Source organism: Salvelinus sp. IW2-2015, linkage group LG1, assembly GCF_002910315.2.
Source record: "Salvelinus sp. IW2-2015 linkage group LG1, ASM291031v2, whole genome shotgun sequence".
Lineage (NCBI taxonomy): Eukaryota > Metazoa > Chordata > Actinopteri > Salmoniformes > Salmonidae > Salvelinus > Salvelinus sp. IW2-2015.
Genome location: NC_036838.1, coordinates 34,068,879 through 34,090,831, shown reverse-complemented (window position 1 = coordinate 34,090,831; position 21,953 = coordinate 34,068,879). Strand labels below are relative to the sequence as shown.

General features: G+C 42.9%; 1 protein-coding gene across 2 annotated transcripts in view; it reads right to left on the bottom strand.

Annotated features, from left to right (window-relative positions):
- The window catches only part of LOC111966193 (inositol 1,4,5-trisphosphate-gated calcium channel ITPR1), a 157,992-nt gene that overhangs the window by 40,339 nt on the left and 95,700 nt on the right, over positions 1 to 21,953 (bottom strand). The window contains exons 35-41 of one of the 2 annotated variants that reach the window (XM_023990646.2): positions 21,135 to 21,255; positions 18,898 to 19,082; positions 17,944 to 18,092; positions 7,763 to 7,874; positions 6,546 to 6,581; positions 2,294 to 2,338; positions 607 to 742 (exon numbers count right to left, since the gene is read on the bottom strand). In XM_023990646.2, coding sequence (XP_023846414.1) covers positions 607 to 742; positions 2,294 to 2,338; positions 6,546 to 6,581; positions 7,763 to 7,874; positions 17,944 to 18,092; positions 18,898 to 19,082; positions 21,135 to 21,255 — 784 coding nt within the window. The remainder of the gene's footprint in view (positions 1 to 606; positions 743 to 2,293; positions 2,339 to 6,545; positions 6,582 to 7,762; positions 7,875 to 17,943; positions 18,093 to 18,897; positions 19,083 to 21,134; positions 21,256 to 21,953) is intronic. The other variant, XM_023990654.2, reaches the window with a different exon arrangement.

Sequence of the window (21,953 nt, the reverse complement as noted above, 5' to 3'; positions counted from 1 at the left end):
GAACAATATCAACTTCCCTATCCACCATGCACAGACTTTCACCTCTCAAAGTTGTGCTATCTGCATGACAAATAAAGATAAATAATGATACTTTTCTTTGGAAGGGGGCAGAGGTCCAGAGTTCAGAATTAGGTCAGAAGAATATGCAACGTTGTCATGCTTGGTTTCTGTGTGCACTAGAAACTCTTCATTTTTTTGTTCATTTGTATCTGGCAAATTACTCATAACAGTTTGTGACAACTTACATAAAAATGTACAAAACAAGCTAATTTGATTGTGGGGTGATTTATGCAACATGGGATAGAAATTACCTGAGAGTTAACCTTTTCGTCCAAAACAATGGACAGACAGACCGAGAGACAGCAGAGGACAGATGGAGAAGAGGACAGACAGAGAAGATGGGGAGACAGAGAGAAAGACAGACAGAGAGACAAAGAAGAGGACAGAGAGACAGAGAAGAGGATAGACAGAGACAGACAGACAAGATGACAAACAGAGGGACAAATAATATGACACAGAGAAGAGAACAGACAGAGGAGATGACAGATAGAGATACTATATACTAGATACTATATATAGGGGATGCTCTCAGAGAGATGCTCTCACCTGATTGGCTCTTGCTGGGCCCTACTGGAACCAGGGTTCCGTTGCTGAAGGCAGTCAGGCTGTCCCTCCGCCCACCACTCCTACTATGGAAGTTGCCATAGTAACGGTTCACTAGAATCTGCCTCAACGCCTCACCCTACAGAGAGAAGAAAATGGAGGTGTATTAGTGTGATGATGTAAGAGAGGAGACTTGAGAGGGAGTTTATTATACAGTGTACATTATGGGCACCATATATGCATCATCATGCCAGTGAGGCCCAGTTGAATTGATTAAAGTGGTTTGAAGAGAGAAGGGACATATGGCAACTTCCCAGGTTCAGGACAAGCCAATCCAAATAAACATTGTGTGCATGAACTGCACTGCTCTAAGTTACCCACATAGTCCTGCAAGGATGAAGATTAGAGTTCAGATGGCTTGATGGTTTTGGTTGGAATAGGGCTCTGAAAACACCAGGGTTATGGAATTGATTTCAGCAAAGGGCTACCTACGTCACTGTAGATAAAGCATCTGCTAAATGTCCATATTGTTATTACTCTCCCAACATTCTCATTCACATATCGAATAAACACTCAATAACACAGGTAAAAAATAAGTCATCAAGCTTGTTATATCTCTATCCCTGGTAAAAGTGAGCCTGCGTCCTGCTTTGGGAGTTTGGGACCTAGCTGTTTTCAGACAGGCCTGCCCTCCCAAGACGTAGCAATGATGACTCATCCAGCCACCAATGGGAGTCTGCACGACTCTGCCATTGCCACGGCAACTGCAGCGCACACGTTACCTGACAGACCTCCCATGAGGGGAACGGAGGGAAAAGAGTGAGAGGTGGCAGAGTTTGTGTGTGTGTGTGTGTGTGTGTGTGTGTGTGTGTGTGTGTGTGTTGTGTGTGTGTGTGTGTGTGTGTGTTGTGTGTGTGTGTGTGTGTGTGTGAAAAGTCAGCCGTGGGTGTGCATTTGAGAATGAGAGCGACATTACATAAAGCCTGCTACCATGGTAATGCTCCAGCTAACAGAGATGGGCTAACCCACGCAGTACGGAGAACAGAGCCTTATCTGTCATCGGCAGGGGGCAGATAAATGGACATTGTTTGGGCATTGTGTGAAACAAACTACACAATCACACATCGAGAGCCAAACATCCAATCCCGCTCCACATCTTTGTCTTCCACTCCCCATTTCCTTCGAGACAACAAGTGTGTGGAGGTGGGAAGGTAGCATATGTTGTGTGAGTTGGTCCATCTGTGTTCAATTGCAGTACCCAGTTCATGTTAGAGACAAACTAACTGCTAAGAGAATGCCACTGAAATACAGGCTTCACCTGTGCTTATCCTTTCCACACACACAGACACACTAAGCCAACCGTGATTATATGGAGGACGCCAAGTCAGCTAACCACAACTGTAGGGTAAGGGCTGCAGTGGGGTTCGTAATCTGTTGAGTTCAGTGATGGGTTAAGGGTTCAGGCTAGGGTGAAAGCCTAGCCATCTCTACGGTCGGTCTTGATCGTAGAATGTGTGTGAGCTTCTGTTAGGTTAGAGTTACGTTCCTGGCCAGTAGTACCAGTAGTACCTACCCTTTTCTGATGTTATGCTCATGTTCATGCTAGGATCCACCAGTAGTTTATTAAGGTTATAAATTGGGGTTAAGGGTTTATGGTTGTGCTCATGTTACAGTCAGGATTAGTACCTACCCTCCTCTGGTCATCCAGTATTTTCTGTGGCTGGTTGAGATCCAGCTGCTGGTGCAGTGAGGTGGGTTAGCACAGCATAGCGGGCCAACAGAAACAAACACAGGGTTATTCCTCATGCAGCATTGGTACGGCCAACATACACAGACACAGGGTTTATAACAGATTATTAATGATTTTATAAATGATTGACTTGCAAAGGGCAGCTATAGGGTTGTGCCATGCCATTGACTGGTTAGAGCGGGGTGGTGTGAAGGTTATGGAGGGGTCAAAGCAAAGGGAGGGGTCAGCAGCGACGATGATGACTATCAATCAGGAAGTAAATGGAGGGTGGGGGAGAGAATCAACAATTCACTCTGGAACCACTGCATATAACGAATTGCAGACCAACGTTACAGTCAGCAAAGTACAATACTACTGTACAAATGACAGCACAAATAAAAGTAATCCATGGTTCTCTTCTCTTTCATGTGGATCCTTGGCCTTTTGGAGAAGTGCGGGCACATAGTGGGATGTACAGGATACCTGTTAGCTAGCTACACCTGTTTGGAGTCCGATCACGCTCCCATGCAATCATGTTAATTACGTAAGATGCAGATACACTAGAAGGGGAGCGGAGGTGTGGATGGGGGAGGGGTGGAGGGGAGCGAGAGAGAGAGAGAGAGAGGGAGTTACATAATGGAGCTCAGTGACACACAGGAGCTTAGAAAACCCATCTGTCACCATAACAAGAGAGAGAGAGAATAACACGACAAATCACAACACAGGGTTCTGCCAGCACAACCATGGCCCCCCTGAAACAAGGTCAGACAGGGAAGGAGGGAATAAAGGGCGGCTGAGGGCAGGCCTATAACTGGCTACATTAGAGAGGTTGTGTGTGTAGGTTGTGTGTGTGTGTGTGTGTGTGTGTGTGTGTGTGTGTATGTGTGTGGCTGTGTCCTAGTTTTCCCTGCCTGTGTGTGTGTGTAGGGTTGGAATAGTGTACTGTTTTCCTACTGTATATCCAATATAGGGTAGATAAGCCTGAGAATATCTGGTATGTGTCTGTATAGAGACTAGCATGTTTGTGTCACCTTAAAACTTTCAGTGATTGTTACCTTTTACACATCACTTAAAGACTTAAGAATATTTAAATCTAACTTAAAAAGTTAAGTTTACATAATCATACTGTTTCCTTCAAAATGTATGACCACATCAAAGCCAGACAGCCACCGTCACACAGCCTGCTGATCAGAGCATATCTGCGCTCTCTCCCCAACGCCCATGGTCCGACCACAGCGACCGCACAACAACCCCTCATGCTCACCACATCCTCTCCAACAACCGTTCCACCGAGTTGGAATCTCCCCGCGGCAAGCCCCTGCTGTCGGTCTCTGACATCTCCAGCTTCCCCATTAGAGGAAACACACACGTACAGTTTTACGTGTACACACACACACAGACGCGCAAGCTTATGTACTCACACGCACGCACGCACGGACAAGTACATGTACACACACATACCGAATGCAAAAACATTCCCTTTTGGGGGGGGGGGGGGGGGGGCCCCTGCTGTCTGTCACATCTCCAGATTCCACGTTAAGAGAAAACACATGCAAAAACATTCCCCTTTTAGGTGTTTTTTTGGTGTGTGTGCTGTGCATGTCCATGTGTTTGTGTTTTAGCAGGCGGAGGGAGACAGTCATATTTAGACCCGTTGCTGACTGAAATGGATCTTGGGGTTTGCCGCTTGGCTGCCCACTGTCCAAAGTTCTCCAAACACAATAAAGACATTGAGGAAACTTAATAAAATGTCTGTTGCTCTCTGTCATTATCGCTGCAACTAACCTGCTTTTCTCAGACTTTTCTCAGACGTAAAATGAAATCCATCTAGTCCAACCAAGCTCTTGAGCCAAGGCCAATACCAACCAAGTGTCAGGTGAGTGTCAACAAGTGACCGGAACTACTATTGCACATAGTCACAGTCATCTATAAAGGATCTATTCAGCTAAAATCACAGTTCAGAATGTTGCAGATATGTAATGTATAGAGCTGACACAATTACATATTCTACATGACAGAGTATCATATCTGCTCTAAAACATTTATATCTGACGGTTTTGTGATGCTACACCCTCCTGAACTAAGTCCCTCTCACTGATTTGCCGCCTTCCTCTTTAAATCATGGGCCCAGGTGTTAAGAGGAAATCTGAGATGGCTACATCCATTTTTATTATTTATTACATCCATTTGTATTTTTTATCCATTTGATACCCATTGATTCTAGAAGAATATCACTTATGGATGCCTCTATTAGTTCAACTGTCGCACCCCATCAGAACCAAAAATACACGCTTATTTAGTGGCGAACCAGTGGGGAACCAGAATGAGAACATTTTTGTTCTGGCCCAACACCAACACACATGATTCAGCTTCACCTAATCAACTTATCATCAAGCCCATGATGTGTTGAATTGAGTTAGTTAGTGCTCGGTTAGAACAGACATGGTCCCCCTGTGAGTTGCCGGTCCTACCAGAAATAAGAATACATAACATAGATATTCTAGAGCAGCTCACACATATAATGTTCATGTGCATTAAAGACAAGCTACATTTTAACCCACATATATTCCTCTTGCTTAATCACAGAGAGGAGTGTGTGTCTGCACTGTGCTGTGTGGGGAGTCTCTTCCAACACTAACACCCCACGGAAACAACCTCTGCCAACTCCACTTAGACTACACACAGTGTAAGTGTCTGCAGTACTGTACCGAGTGTGAGAGAAAGAAGGAGAGAGATACTGAGAAAAAGTGAGAGAAAGAGACAGAGAAAGATAAATAGAGGGGAAAAGGAAGGAGAGAGAGAAGGAAACAGTGAGAAAGAGGGAGAGGTATTAGCGAGAGAAGGGAAGGTGGGCGAGGTTGGCTGGCTTGTTTTCCTCATACTGCCGTTATTACATCAGAGCTAGCGGTGAGGAGGGAGGGGCATCAAACCGGTGTGGATAGGGAGGGCTGTAGACAGATATATACCCCCCCTCAACCCTGTACCCCATATAGCCCCCCCATATCCCCTCTTGGCCCCCTCCGGCGAATGCACAGCCTGCATCTTTGGGTATACAGCTCCTCCACACTGTTATTGGCAATTACCTCTGAAGGTCACACATCAGTGGAGGGCAGGAGAGAGAGAGCGGGAGAGAAGCAAGGAGAGAGAGAGAGAAGCAATGAGAGAGAGGGATAGAATCAAGGAGAGAGAGAGAGAAGCAATGAGAGAGAGGGATAGAATCAAGGAGAGAGGAAGGGAGAGAGAGGCAGGCTGGGTTCCAGGAAAAAGGTAAAAAAGCCGACCCGGTTCTTATGTAACCACCGCCCCAGAGCTGGCAGCGGCCCAGGGATCGTGCAGCTCACAGGCAGGGAAAACTAGGACGCAGCCACACACACACACACATACACACACCTTCCTAGTCCTAGATACACTGTTACAGTGCCTCCTACTGACACCCTGGGGAAAGGCAGGGGAAACACCCTAAAACAGCCATGAGCTCAGACTGCACATAGAAAGTAGAGAATGGAGAGAAAGAAGAATGCATAGGGAAAGAGAGAGAGGAAGAGAAGATAAATAAATGGCACACATATGAGAAGCCAACATTTCTGGTCACAAATGCATTTAGGTCAAACAGAAAGTGTCAGAATATTCTATCAAACTCACACTCTCATCTTAGTGGTCCATGACTAGGGCCAGGGATTTTCTCTGCACACTTGACCAGAACAGAAAGAACTCCTGGTCCTGTCCATGACAGCATGGTGCTGCAATATCATTGACTAAAGCTCTTCCTGAAAGCTCCATTCATCCTTCTAGTGAAATAGGGAGGGATGTTCCAAAATGGAACTAGTGCACACATTCCACAGCCCTTAGAGAGACTGACTGGGACACACATACTGGCAGCCTGCCCTACCAACATGGGACTCAACCTGGAACAGCACAACACTACTGGGTAAAGCGCACACACGTGCACGTATGGGAGCRCGCACACACCCACCCACCCACACCTTTACTTACTGATTGGGAGGGTGAGGAGAGCGGGTGGATGAGCGGGAGAGAGGGTGACAGAGAAAGCAACCCAAAACTACCACTACAACCCCAGGCGTACTACCTACAGACACATTTCACCACCACATACAGCCACAACTACAATCACAGACCTACATTTAAGAGAACAAGGCACATTCACAGAACAACTGAAAGAGGGAGAGAGAAGTAGAAGAAAAAGAGGGACAACCTCAGGCATATCCATCTCATCATCAAAGGCCCTGAGCTGAAAGAGAAGAGAGGGGTGGAGGGTTAGCCATGGATTAGCATAGAGAGGATGCAGGCTGCTGTGTCAGTGTGAGCAGGGCACACCACATCATTAGATGGAACAAAAAAAATGAAATGTCACAGTCTTAGCAAGTAGACCCTTGTGCTCATTAACTCTTTATTGGACTTTTCTAATCAGGGAAAGTTGAAAATAGAAATTCACGCAGACACATGATAAACAGCAGGTTCACACTTCCCACGACCAATAATCTTAACCTAATGATCTCTTTTGAAGGCTTTACAATTTAGATTTTTATTTTTTTATTTCACCTTTATTTAACTAGACAAGTCAGTTAAGAACAAATTCTTATTTACAATGACGGCCTAGATACAGCGAGTTAACTGCCTTGTTCAGGGGCAGAACGACAGATTCATTTTTTTACATTGTCAGCTCGGGGATTCAATCTAGCAACCTTTCGGTTACTGGGCCACCTCTCTAACCACTAGGCTATCTGCTGCCCCGAATCAACTATACCTCCTAAAAGCTATGACTGCTCTTACGTAATGACGGAGGTACTGTCAGCCATTGGTTAGCATAGGGAGGATACAGGCTGCTGCTGTATCAGTGTGAACAGGGCACACCACAACATTAGGAAGCATACACAAACTTTAGTCAGACGGTATATAAAGAGTGTCTTTAAAGCACTCATGTGATGTGCATCTTAGTACACATTTAATACTTTAGAAAATACGTTCATTAGTAAAGGGTGTTTGACACACAACGGAAAGAGTTGGTATAATAGTAAAGGCGAGATCCATCCATTCTGAGCCAATTCCCTTTCTAGGAAGATCGGGGGTTATATCTCCCTGCTTGACCTCAGACATGAATGCTTTCATTGGACCGTGCTGGTGAGTTAGTGTCCAGCCAAGTATTCATGAGGTCAGTCTAGCCTGGACCAGCTCAGTGTGTGTGTCTGTGTGTGTGTACTCATCATGTAGATCCATATCATTCCGTATCACATCATAATAAAAAGATGGTTGATGAGTTGTACAATGTGAGCGATCCTAAAAAGAGAAGGGTAGAAACTAGGTTGGTCATCGACACCACTATACTGTGATGGAGAGAAGCAGTGGTATTCGAGGTTCGGGGCTGCTGATGGAGGTAAGGTAAGGTGTGTTGTGTTGTGACTCGTGTCCTACCTTCTCTCCGTATCCTCTGTCTTTGGTCATCATCTCTCGGAGGGTCTGCAGGACCTTGATACACAGCCTCTCTTCATTCTCCTCCAGAAGCTGCTTGGTGTGTTTGATCAGCCTGGGGAGATACAGTGTCAAAGGTCACCGTGGGGTCACTAACCATGGGGTCATGGTGGGGTTGAGTTCACAAGGATTGACTGGATGGGTGGGTTTGGGGCTCACTGTAAGGTGGGGTGGTGGGTGTTGTACATACATTTTCATTAAAGTCATTTAACCAGAGCGACTTAGTCAGTGCATTCAACTAGGTTTTTTATTGGAAAACAATCACATATTAGTCATTGCAAGTAAACACTTCATTTTGTTTCTTTTCAGATGAAGTCTGTCAAGTGGAAATAGAAATTCACGCAGACACATAACKTAAGATAAAAAACAGCTTCACGTTTCCCATGACCAATAATCTTATCCACAAATGTTCTCTTTTTGAAGGCCTTGRCCACACCCAACTATACTGAACAAAAATAGAAAATGCAACATGTAAAGTGCTGGTCCTACGTTTCATGAGCTGAAATCAATTTGACACTAGAAGGTACACTAGACGGTGTTGGTACTGTCAGAATGAGGGCGTCTGTAGTTCCACTGGTGTTGCCGCTGTGTGTCTGGGTTCAGGGAGAGACCGACACACAGACCACCACCCAACCTGACATCTGGACTAAACTGGAAGACCTCAGAGACACTGTGCACAACCTGTGGGTCATCGTGTTGAAGCAGGGAGAGCAGCTGAGCAACACAGACTGAACTATCCTTCTACAAGAGCCAGTTGGTTGATCTGAAAGTGGAGCTGACATCACCAAGTACCAGACGGAGGGGATCAGGAAGGAGAATGACGGTACAGTCAAAAAAAGCCTATTAATTTAATAATTACTAGTTCTCATATGTAATGCCATGGGTACAGTAATGTGAAAACTTTGMATAATCTTTTTACTTTATCCACCACAGCAACCATATTGGGCCCGATTCAGACTTAGGAAATGTGAGCCTTTCCTACACACTTCTCAGTAGTTGGAATTCAGACTTGCCTTCGGAAAGTATTCAGACCCCTTGACATTTTCCACATTGTTACAGACTTATGCTAAAATTGAATCAATAGTCCCCCCCTCATCAAGCTAAACCCCATAATGACAAAGCAAAAACTTAAATATCACACTCACATAAGTATTCAGACCATTTACTCAGTACTTTGTTGAAGCATTTTTGGCAGCGATTACAGCCTCAAGTCTTCTTGGGTATGACGCTACAAGCTTGGCACACCTGTATTTGGGGAGTTTCTCCCATTCTTCTCTGCAGATCATCTCAAGCTCTGTCAGGTTGGATGGGGAGCGTTGCTGCACAGCTATTTTCAAGTCTCTCCAGAGATGTGCGATTGGGTTCAGGTCCGGTTTCTGGCTGGGCCASTCAAGGACATTCAGAGACWTGTCCCGAAGCCACTGTCCTGTTGGATGGTGAACCTTCGCCCCAGTCTGAGGTCCTGAGCGCTCTGGAGCAGGTTTTCATCAAGGATCTCTCTGTACTTTGCTACATTCATCTTTCCCTCGATCCTGACTAGTCTCCCAGTCCCTGCCACTGAAAAAGATCCCCCACAGCAAGAAGCTGCCACCACCAGGTTCCCTCCAGACGTGACGTTGGCACTCTGAACTCTTTGGCCTATCTTGCTTTCAACAGACCAGAACTCTAGAGCTCTGTCAGAGTGACCATCGGGTTCTTGGYCACCTCCCTGACCAAGACCCTTCTCCCCGATTGCTCAGTTTGGCCRGGCGGCCAGCTCTAGGAAGAGTCTTGGTGGTTCTAAACTTCTTCCATTGAAGAATGATGGAGGCCAATGTGTTCTTGAGGACCTTCAATGCTGCAGAAATGTTTTGGTACCCTCCCCCAGATCTGTGCTTCAACACAATCCTGTCTCGGAGCTCTACGGACAATTCCTTCGACCTCATGGCTTGGTTTTTGCTCTGAAATACACTGTCAACTGTGGGACCATATACAGACAGGTGCGTGCCTTTCCAAATCATGTCCAATCAGYTGAATTTACCACAGGTGGACTCTAWTCAAGTTGTAGAAACATCTAAAGGATGATCAATGGAAAGAGGATGCACCTGAGCTCAATTTCAAGGCAAATAGCAAAGGGTCTGAATAMTTGTGGAAATAAGGTATCTGTTTTTTACATTTAATAAATGTGCAAACATTTCTAAAAACMTGTTTTCGCTTTGTCATATATGGGATATTGAGTGTAGATTTTGTTTTACTTAATCCATTTTAGGACAAGGCTGTAACGTAACAAAATGTGGAAAAAGTCAAGGGGTCTGAATACTTTCCAAAGGCAYTGTATGTAGGTGCGTAACAAGCATTTCAGSCATGGTTCCCTTGCGCGCATTGAATAGAATTTATTTAACCGCTGAAAATCCTCCCACTTGCTGGCCAACAGATTATCTGCTGGAGTTTTCATKCAATTGCGTTTTCAGTACTTTTATCCAATTTAATTAGAATTTTCTCGACAGACTTACTAGAATATATGAAGAGAACAGTTCAGAATATTAGGGACCAAGAAAGAAAGCCATGTAAATACATACATATTGGTCTCATTTTAAGCACCAATTGGTAGATAAAAAAATAGTCTGATCTTGTATATTATTTAGGGCTCATAAAGTATTTATGAACAATACAAATTAAAAGTTTAGAAAGCCTTTACACATGAAATATATTGGTTTGATTCATCCTAAAAGTTACAATAWTCAATTCATGAAATATTGGAAGGTGAGAATAATGTACAATAGGGGTTGAACAGTAGTCCTATAAACCTACCATAATAATCCTMACTAATCATAGAACTTTGATGACAGCGGTCCATTCGTCATGAAGCGTGGCCCAGGCTCCAGGTTTAAACTGCTATGTATGGTCTGTGTTCCATAATGATTCAAATAGGCTACATGTCCCAACTTGTAATACGTTGGCCTAATATGATCCACTATTGCTAGCGATCCTCAGGAACAACCACACAAACGTGACAGGTAAACAAGTAGCGAGTCTACTGTTATTTTTCACTGTTGTTTTTATTTCTGTACTTCCCTATTGTTCACCTAATACCTTTAAAAAATATATAAATTGCACTGTTGGTTAGAGCCTGTAAGTAAGCATTTCACTGTAAGGCCTACACCTGTTGTATTTGGCGCACGTGACAAATAAACTTTGATTTGATTTAAACAAAATATTTAAAGAAACTAACACTAAAGTCAGTGACAGTTATACATGTATGTGGGTATAACTGAYGGTGGCTACCTATAGTGGCAAATATTTAACACGATACAAATTGTAGAAAACACAGTGAAAAGTCCGGGCATATAATTAAAAATCTAGAAATCATAAATCAACTTGGTAGGTTTGGCGCTATAACTGTCATTTGCGCATAGCTACAGAAGCCTATAGCTTGGGTATCCAAATTGCATCCCGTTATTAAATCAAGCTTTATTTATACAGCACATTTCAGACATGAATGCAACACAATGTGCTTCACAGGAAAAAAACTAATACAAAAAATGAAAATAAAAACAAATATTTACTACACAACAAACATGAGGATAAAAAACAAAAGAATAACAATTTAAAACTGAAAGACTAAAAAAAGCATCCTAAGGAAAAGTGAAGCTAAAAAGRTGTGTTTTAAGATCCCTTTAAATATGTCCACAGCTTCAGCCCCCCACAGGTTTTCTGGCAGGGTAGTCCAGAGGCAAGGGGCATAGTAACTATAAAAAGAGGCCTCTCCATGCCTCTTGGTCCTAGACTTTGGGATAGTTAAAAGGCCAGTGCCAGAGGACGTGAGGGACCTCTTGGGTACATAACTTAAAAGGATGTCTGATATGTATCGGCGTGCACAATCATGGATTCATTTGAAAACCAATAGAAGAATCTTAAAATGAATTCTAAAACTCATAGGCAGCCAGTGCAGAGACTTTAAAACCGGTGTAATGTGCGCTCTCCGTCTGGTCTTGGTCAGTACCCGTGCTGCAGCATTCTGTATGTTTTGCAATTGACCAATGGCTTTCTTGGCTAGACCAGACAGGAGAGCATTACAGTAGTCAAGCCTGATTGTAATAAAAGCATGGATGAGTCTCTCTGTATCAGCCTAAGAGAGTAAGAGATAAACACCTCTCTGGGAAGAGGAAGAGCGTGGTAGTATGCTTCATGATTAACGACTCATGGTGTAATCATAACAGAGAGGAACTCAAGTCCTTCTGTTCACCTGATCTAGAATTCCTTACAATCAAATGCTGGCCAAATTACCTCCCAAAATAATTATTGTCAGTTATCGTCACAGCTGGGTACATGTGTACATGGCTGAATATAAACAGTTAGTTTATAGTTAGTCCCGCTGCAAGGCAATCAARAAGATTGCGAGATGTGGCAGGGTCTAGTGAAGAGGTGACTCCGGGATCCTGGCCTTCGAGGCAGAATTCCTCTATCCAGTGTGTGTTCTTTTGCCCATATTAATCTTTTCTTTTCGTTGGCCAGTCTGAGATATGGCTTTTTCTTTGCAACTCTACCTAGAAGCCCAGCATCCCGGAGTCGCCTCTTCACTGTTGACGTTGAGACTGGTGTTTTGCGGGTACTATTTAATGAAGCTGCCAGTTGAGGACTTGTGAGGCATCTGTTTCTCAAACTAGACACTAATGTACTTGTCCTCTTGCTCAGACGTGCACCGGGGCCTCCCACTCCTGTTTCTATTCTGGTTAGGGCCAGTTTGCGCTGTTCTGTGAAGGGAGTAGTACACAGCCTTGTACGAGATCTTCAGTTTCTTGCCAATTTCTCGCATGGAATAGCCTTCATTTCTCAGAACAAGAATAGACTGATGAGTTTCAGAAGAAAGTTATTTGTTTCTGGCCATTTTGAGCCTGTAATCGAACCCACAAATAATGACGCCCCAGATACTCAACGAGTCTAAAGAATGCCAGTTTTTTGCTTATTTAATCAGCACAACAGTTTTCAGCTGTGCTAACATAATTGCAAAAGGGTTTTATAATGATCAATTAGCCTTTTAAAATTATAAACTTGGATTAGCGTGCAATTGGAACACAGGAGTAATGGTTGCTGTCCCTCCAGAACACCTACACCACCCGATGTCACAGGAAGGCCATAAAGATCATCAAGGACAACAACCACCCGAGCCACTGCCTGTCCACCCCGCTATCATCCAGAAGGCGAGGTCAGTACAGGTGCATCAAAGCAGGGACCGAGAGACTGAAAAACAGCTTCTATCTCAAGGCCATCAGACTGTTAAACAGCCACCACTAACATCGAGTGGCTGCTGCCAACATACTGACTCAACTCCAGCTCACTTTAATAATGGAAATTGATGGAAATTGATCAAAAATGTATCACTAGCCACTTTAAACAATGCCACTTAATATAATGTATATGTACAGTGGGGAGAACAAGTATTTGATACACTGCTGATTTTGCAGGTTTTCCTACTTACAAAGCATGTAGAGGTCTGTAATTTTTATCATAGGTACACTTCAACTGCGAAAGACGGAATCCAAAACAAAAATCCAGAAAATCACATTGTATGATTTTTAAGTAATTAATTTGCATTTTATTTGCTTGCCATCTTTATGTAATACATGTATCACTAGCCACTTTAAACTATGCACTTTTATGTTTACATACCCTACATTACTCATCTCATATGTATATACTGTACTCGATACCATCTACTGCATCTTGCCTATGCCGTTCTGTACCATCACTCATTCATATATCTTTATGTACATATTCTTTATCCCTTTACACTTGTGTGTATAATGTAGTAGTTGTGGAATTGTTAGGTTAGATTACTCGATGGTTATTACTGCATTGTCGGAACTAGAAGCACAAGCATTTTGCTACACTCGCATTAACATCTGCTAACCATGTGTATTTGACAAATAAAATTTGATTTGATGATTTGCTGATAATGGGCCTCTGTACGGCTACATAGATATTCCATTAAATGTTTTTTTATTTTTTAAATATATTTTTTAAATCAGCAGATTCCAGCTACAATAGTAATTTACAACATTAACAATGTTTACACTGCATTTCTAATCAAGTTGATGTTATTTTAAATGGACAAAAAATATGCTTTTCTTTCAAAAAAGCAAATGTGTGACCCCAAAGTGACCCCAAACTTTTGAACGGAAGTGTCTGTGTGTGTGTGTGTGTGTGTGTGTGTGTGTGTGTGTGTGTGTGTATAGTTGAAGTCGGAGGTTTACATACACCTTAGCCAAATACATTTAAACTCAGTTTTTCACAATTCCTGACATTTAATCTTAGTCAAAATTCCCTGTCTTAGGTCAGTAAGGATCACCACTTTATTTTAAGAATGTGAAATGTCAGAATAATAGTAGAGAGAATGATTGATTTCAGCTTTTATTTCTTTCATCACATTCCCAGTGGGTCAGAAGTTTACGTACACTCAATTAGTATTTGGTAGCATTGACTTTAAATTGTTTAACTTGGGTCAAACATTTTGGATAGCCTTCCACAAGCTTCCCACAACAAGTTGGATGAAATTTGGCCCATTCCTCAGCTCTGCCCACAAATTTTCTATGGGATTGAGGTCAGGGCTTTGTGATGATCACTCTAATACCTTGACTTTGTTGTCCTTAAGCCATTTTGCCACAACTTTGGAAGTATGCTTGGGGTCATTGTCCATTTGGAAGACCCATTTGCGACCAAGCTTTAACTTCCTGACTGATGTCTTGAGATGTTGCTTCAATATATCCACATAATTGTCCTTCCTTATGATGCCTTCTATTTTGTGAAGTGCACTAGTCCCTTCTGCAGCAAAGCACCCCACAACATGATGCTGCCACCCCCATGCTTCACGGTTGGGATGGTGTTCTTTGGCTTGCAAGCCTCCCCCTTTTTCCTCCAAACATAACAATGGTGACTATGGCCAAACAGTTCTATTTTTGTTTAATCAGACCAGAGGACATTTCTCCAAAAAGTAATCTTTGTCCCCATGTGCAGTTGCAAACCGTAGTCTGGCTTTTTTTATGGCGGTTTTGGAGCAGTGGCTTCTTCCTTGCTGAGCAGCCTTTCAGGTTATGTCGATATAGTACTCTTTTTACTGTGGATATAGATACTTTTGTACCTGTTTCCTCCAGCATCTTCACAAGGTCCTTTGCTGTTGTTCTGGGATTGATTTGAACTTTTCGCACCAAAGTACATTACTCTCTAAGGAAGACAGAACGAGTCTCCTTCCTGAGCGATATGGTGGTAGGGCTGCGTGGTCCCATGGTGTTTATATTTGCGTACTATTGTTTGTACAGATGAATGTGGTACCTTCAGGCATTTGGAAATTGCTCCCAAGGATGAACCAGACTTGGAGGTCTACTATTTTTTTTCTCTGAGGTCTTGGCTGATTTCTTTTGATTTCCCATTATGTCAAGCAAAGAGGCACTGAGTTTGAAGGTAGATCTTGAAATACATGCACAGGTACACCAATTGACTCAAATGATGTCAATTAGCCTATCAGAAGCTTCTAAAGCCATGACATCATTTTCTGGAATTTTCCAAGCTGTTTAAAGGCACAGTCAACTTACACGAACCCAAACCAGCTGCGCGCGTGCCCATCGTCACTATCGTGCATAAATGTATTTGCCCCCCCACACCAAACGCGATCACGACACGCAGGTTAAAATATCAAAACAAACTCTGAACCAATGACATTAATTTGGGACAGGTCGAAAAGCATTAAACATGTATGGCAATTAGCTAGTTAGCTTGCACTTGCTAGCTAACTTTAATTTGTACTATTTAGCTAGCTTGCTGTGCTAGCTAATTTGTCTGGGATATAAACATTGAGTTGTTATTTTACCTGAAATGCACAAGGACCTCTACTCCGAGAATAAATCCACACATAAAACGGCAACATAATCGTTTCTAGTCATCTCTTCTCCATCCAGGCTTTTTCATCTTAGAACTTATATGGTGATCGCATCTAAACTTTCATTGCATTACCACGACAACCGGCAACAAAGTTCATCTTTCAATCACCCACGTGGGTATAACCAATGAGGAGATGGCACGTGGGTACCTGCTTCTATAAACCAATGAGGAGATGGGAGAGGCAGGACTTCAGCGCGATCTGCGTCAGAAATAGGAATGACTTCAATTTTAGCCCGCAGACACTCGTTGGCGCGAGCGAGCAGTGTGGGTGCAATAATTGAATAACATGGATTTCTAAATTATTTTGCGACGCTCGCGCACGCGACGTGCCGGTCTGGTCAAGCATATTAGTGTATGTAAACTTCTGACCCACTGGAATTGTGATACAGTGAATTATAAGTGAAATAATCTGTCTGTAAACAATTGTTGAAAAAATTACTTGTGTCATGCACAAAGTAGATGTCCTAACCGACTTGCCAAAACTATAGTTTGTTAACAAGAAATTTGAGGAGTGGTTGAAAAACAAGTTTTAATGACTCCAACCTAAGTGTATGTAAACTTCCGACTTCAACTGTATTAGAGCTCTTGCAGCATGAACTGACATTTTGTCCACCCAATCAAGGATCAGAGAATAAATCTAGAACTGAAAGCTTACGATACAGCTAGCTAGCACTGCAGTTCATACAATGTGGTGAGTAGTTGACTCAGAGAGAGAGAAAGACAACAGTTGAACAGTTTTCAACAAATACATTTCTTCAAATTTGAAGGAGAAGCAAGAGAGAAAGGGAGAGGGAGAGAGATAGAGCTATATTTCGTAGTATTTTACTTTTCACTAGATAGTTTCGCCTCCTCAAAACACCCGGCTCAAACAGAGAAGGATGCTATGTTAGCTAGCTGGCTATGGCTATCCAACACGAGAACCCTTCCAAGTCAAGGAAGCTTTTGGTTTTAATAGTTTATTGCCACCGGGGCCCGCCGGTGTAACTGCTAAACTGCTTGCTGACTGTACACTGTACTGTAATTGTAGCGGGTTTACTAATGCGTTACTTCTATTCTATGTTGACTATGATGTTCGATAATATGGTAACAAAGTAGGCTATGTGTAGCAGTTAGCAGTTATGACATGAAGGTTTGGCTTAGAAATGTTTTTCACCTGGTCACAGACAGCTGATGTGTTGTGCACTGAAGTCCACATTTCCACATTCGACATTTGAAGCTGCACAAAAAACAATAAGTCGTGGCTAATATAGCAGACAGCTATATATTTTATTACTTTACTAGTGTATCATGTTGGCTAGCGTAAAGTTAAATCAATGAGCCTCCACACAGTCAGTCAGTGTGGGAACGTGATCATTGCACCCAAGATTGAGCTACAAATGGCTAGGCGGTTGGTAGCCTAAATCCTGCCTGACGTTCCTAAAACAAGGTTGGGCGATTGTGTACAAGCCTACATCGCCGATTGCACCCCATAGCGATCCTCAATAGTCGATCACTATTGGGGGCGGGGGGGGTGTCTTTCTCATGGCTACCCATGTATTTCCATAGAAATATAACATTTATTTGGAAAGTAATAAATATATAGATATTTTTAAAAGCATTCATGATTTGCTTAAATGTAATATACTAACTATTACTCTTGTTAGAATTATGAAATGGTATTACATTTGGTGAAGAGCACGCGTAGCACATTCATCTCCTGCACATCTATCATTCCAGTGTTTAATTGCTATATTGTAATTACTTCGCCACCATGGCCTATTTATTGCCTTACCTCCCTTATCTTACCTCATTTGCACACACTGTATACAGACCTTTTCTACTGTATTATTGACTGTATGTTTGTTTATTCCATGTGTAACTCTGTTTTGTTGTATGTGTCGAACTGCTTTGCTTTATCTTGGCCAGGTYGCAATTGTAAATGAGAACTTGTTCTCAACTAGCCTACCTGGTTAAATAAAGGTGAGAAAAAGCACATAATGACTTGTTTAGGACTCGAAACTCAAAGTTAAAGACTTGAGACTTGACCGTCTTCACTTTAGACTTGACTCGGACTTGCCTGTCTTGACTTGGGACTTGTCTTGGGACTTGAGTGCTAAGACTTGAGACTTACTTACACCAAAAACAATGACTTGGTCCCACCTCTGCTACATACTATCCCATACACTGTATACGTTGTTTAGCGTGGGGATTGTTAGTGTGAACACACGTACTTGCAGATGAAGCCGCCACTCTCACACTTCCTGCGGGAGTCTGTGTTCTCAGGAAAGAGCAGCTCTGGCCGATGCAGCACATCCACTAGGACAGACAGCTCAGCCTGGACCAACGGACGCAGGCGGTCTTCTAGAGCTGACACTATGTCCTACAGAGACAAAGGGACAGGGAGGGAAAGGGGGGAGAGAGAAAGACGGGCAGAGAAAAAGGGAGCGAGTTAAAGGGATAGTGCGAGATTTTGGTAATTAATGATAAAGACAGTTGTGCTAAGCTCACGAGGCATTTATAAGTTATATTATTCAAGAATCAATGAGTAAATATAAAGAATTTAAATGACAGTTACCAACTTCACAAATCCCAGACTGTAGCTTTAACTTTTTGTGCCTCAATGTGGTAAAGGGATAGTACAAGATTTTGCCAAAGAAGCCCTTTTTGTACTTACCTAGAGTCAGAAACTCATACCCTTTGTGTGTCTTTGACTGAAGTTTGAAGGAAGTTGTAGGTCGTTTTGTGAGCAATAGCTAGCAATTGTGCTAGTTCACAACTGCCCATCTGACTCTGGGTAAGTAGAGAAAGGCTTAATTGCCAAAATCTCGCACTACCTCTTTAACACACTGAGGTACAAAAAATTTAAGCTGGTCTGGGATTTGTGAAGTTGATAACTTTCATTTCAATTCTTTATTCACTCACTGATTCTTGAAGAATATAACTTATAAAGGGCTAATGAGCTTAACACAACTGTCTGTCTTTATCATAATCCAAAATATAAGGTTTTATTAATCCATTGTTCACAAACAACAAGAATGTAAACAAACAATGTATAGCTTCAAAATTATCGCTTGGATGTCATGGTCTGTCAGTCCTTGCACGTGTAGAGCAACATCTATGAATTTAGGAGGGATTACATTTCCCTAGCCTCRTTCCTCAGACAGACTCACAAACAGTGTACCCACCTGCAGTCTCTCGATGATGTTCCTGTAGTCTCGGGAGGTGGTCAGTACTGAGTCTCTGCGTGCAGCGTTACGGGCAGACATTCTCCAGGACATGGCTGTCTTCTGAACGATGTTGTTGGACTTCACAAACAGGTTGTTCACCTGGCTGTCCAGATCCACTGGGATGGCTATGGCCCGCCCTTTAGCTATCACATTCAGTACCAGTCAAAAGTTTGGACACGCCTACTCATTCAAGGGTTTTTCTTTATTTCTACTATTTTCTACATTGTAGAATAATAGTGAGGACATCAAAACGATGAAATAACACACATGGAACCATGTAGTAACCAAAAAAGTGTCAAACAAATCAAAATATATTTTATATATATATATTTGAGATTCTTCAAAGTAGCCAACCTTTGCACACTCTGGCATTCTCTCAACCAGCTTCATGAGGTAGTCACCTGGAATGCATTTCAATTAACAGGTGTGCCTTGTGTTGTGTTGTGTTGACATAGGAAGGTATCAGTTGTGTTGTGACAACATAGCGGAGGTATACAGAAGATAGCCCTATTTGGCAAAAGACCAAGTCCATATTATGGCAAGAACAGCTCAAATAAGCTAAGGGAAACGACAGTCCATCATTACTTTAAGACATGAAGGTCAGTTTRTACGGAACATTTCAAGAACCTTGAAAGTTTCTTCAAGTGCAGTCGCAAAAACCCATCAAGCGCTATGATGAAACGGGCTCTCATGAGGACCRCCACAGGAAAGGAAGACCCAGAGTTACCTCTGCTGCAGAGGATACGTTCATTAGAGTTAACTGCACCTCAGATTGCAGCCCAAATAAATGCTTCACAGAATTCAAGTAACAGACACATCAACATCAAATGCTCAGAGGAGACTGCGTGAATCAGGCGTTCTTGGTTGAATTGCTGTAAATAAACCACTATTAAAGGACACCAATAAGAAGAAGAGACTTGCTTGGGCCAAGAAATATGAGCAAAGGACATTAGACCGGTGGAACTCTGTCCTTTGTCTGATAATCTAAATGTGAGATTTTTGGTTCCAACCGCCGTGTCTTTGTGAGATGCAGAGTAGGTGAACGGATGATCTCCGCATGTGTGGTTCCCACCGTGAAGCATGGAGAAGGTGTGATGGTGCTTTGCTGGTAACACTGTCGATTATGTATTTAGAATTCAAAGCATACTTAACCAGCATGGCTACCACAGCATTCTGCAGCGATACGCCATCCCATCTGGTTTGTGCTTAGTGGGACAATCATTTGTTTTTCAACAGGACAATGACCCAACACACCTCCAGGATGTGTAAGGGCTATTTGTCCAAGAAGGAGAGTGAGGGAGTGCTGCATCAGATGACCTGGCCTCCACAATCACCCGACCTCAACCCAATTCGTAGCAGGCAGCCTAGTGGTTAGAGCATTGGGCCAGTAACCGAAAAGTTGCTGGATCGAATCCCCGAGCTAACAAGGGGAAATAAATCTGTCGTTCTGCCCCTGAGCAAGGCAGTTAACCTACTGTTCCCCGGGCACTGAAGATGTGGATTTTGATTTAAGGCAGACCCCCGCACCTCTCTGATTCAGAGGGTTAAGTTGGGTTAAATGCGGAATACACATTTCAGTTGAAGGCATTCAGTTGTACAACTGACTAGGTATCCCACTTTCCCTTTACAATTGGGATGAGTTGGACCGCAGAGTGAAGGAAAAGCAGCCAACAAGTGCTCAGCATATGTGGGAACTCCTTCAAGATTGTTGGAAAAACATTCCAGGTGAAACTGGTTGAGAGAATGCCAAGAGTGTGCAAAGCTGTCATCAAGGCAAATGGTGGCTACTTTAAAATATATTTTGATTTTTTTAACACTTTTTGGTGTCATTTCATAGTTTTGATGTCTTCAATATTATTCTACAATGAATGAGTAGGTGTGTCGAAACGTTTGACTGGCACTGTACACACAACCAAGGAAGATGTTATACAACACTCATCTCCAGAGTACATCCCAATCATAATAGCACTGCCTCATCAGGGAATTTGACTAACAAATGACCAACAAATGGCTAACATCAAGTTGGATTTCTTTGACAACCCCAATATATAAAGTGTTATACAGTTGGTCAAATCTATACATACAGTAGAGTAGTTAATAGAAGCCAGGTTRTTTTGAGGGGTCTTTGTTGGAGATGTAAATCGGAGCTACAGTAGTGTTGGGGGTTAATGTAATGAATGTGTTGTACATCTTACCCACGTCAGACAGCACCTTGATACAGCTCTCCACTGAGCCCTTCTGGATTGGGACCAACCAGTTACAGTGGTACACTCTGAACACTGCCTGTAACTGCTGTACAAACACTGGCTGCCTGGTCTGAGGAGGGTTAGGAGGGAGAGGAGAGAAGGAAAGACGGGAGAGGGCAGAGGGGAGTGGGGAGTGAGAGGTAGAATAATTGAGTTATAAAAAACTGATTAACTAGATTATACTATAAGGTTTATATAACCATGTTATTGTATACTTGACATGGATGCTTCCGACTCACACTAACTATTAAGGCTCCACCATTACAAATCATACCTCCACCTAGCCCTGTGAAACAACATGGTGGCCGCAATCTGGAAATCAATCAAGGACGCAAAAAGACAGTACAAGGACAAAGTGGAATCACACTTCAATGGCCTCGACGCAAGATGCATGTGGCAAGAACTTCAAACCATTGGGGATTCTAAAAGGAAAACCAGCTGCGTGGAGAACACGATGCCTCTATCCAAGACGAGCAAAACACTTTTTATGCTCGCTTCGAGCTAATCAACACCGATCCTCCTACGAGAGCCCCTGCTACTGAAGAGGACTGTGGCAAACGTGAGTAAGACCTTCAAGCATGTAAATACTCACAAGGCAGCCGACCCCTATGGTATCCCCGGCCGCGTCCTCAAGAGCATGTGCATACCAGCTGGCTGGAGTGTTTGCAGATATATTCAACCTCTCCCTGTCCCAGTCTGATCTCCATGTTTCAAGATGTCCACCACTGTCCCTGTCCTAAATGCTCTCTACCAAGGTTATGACTCCCG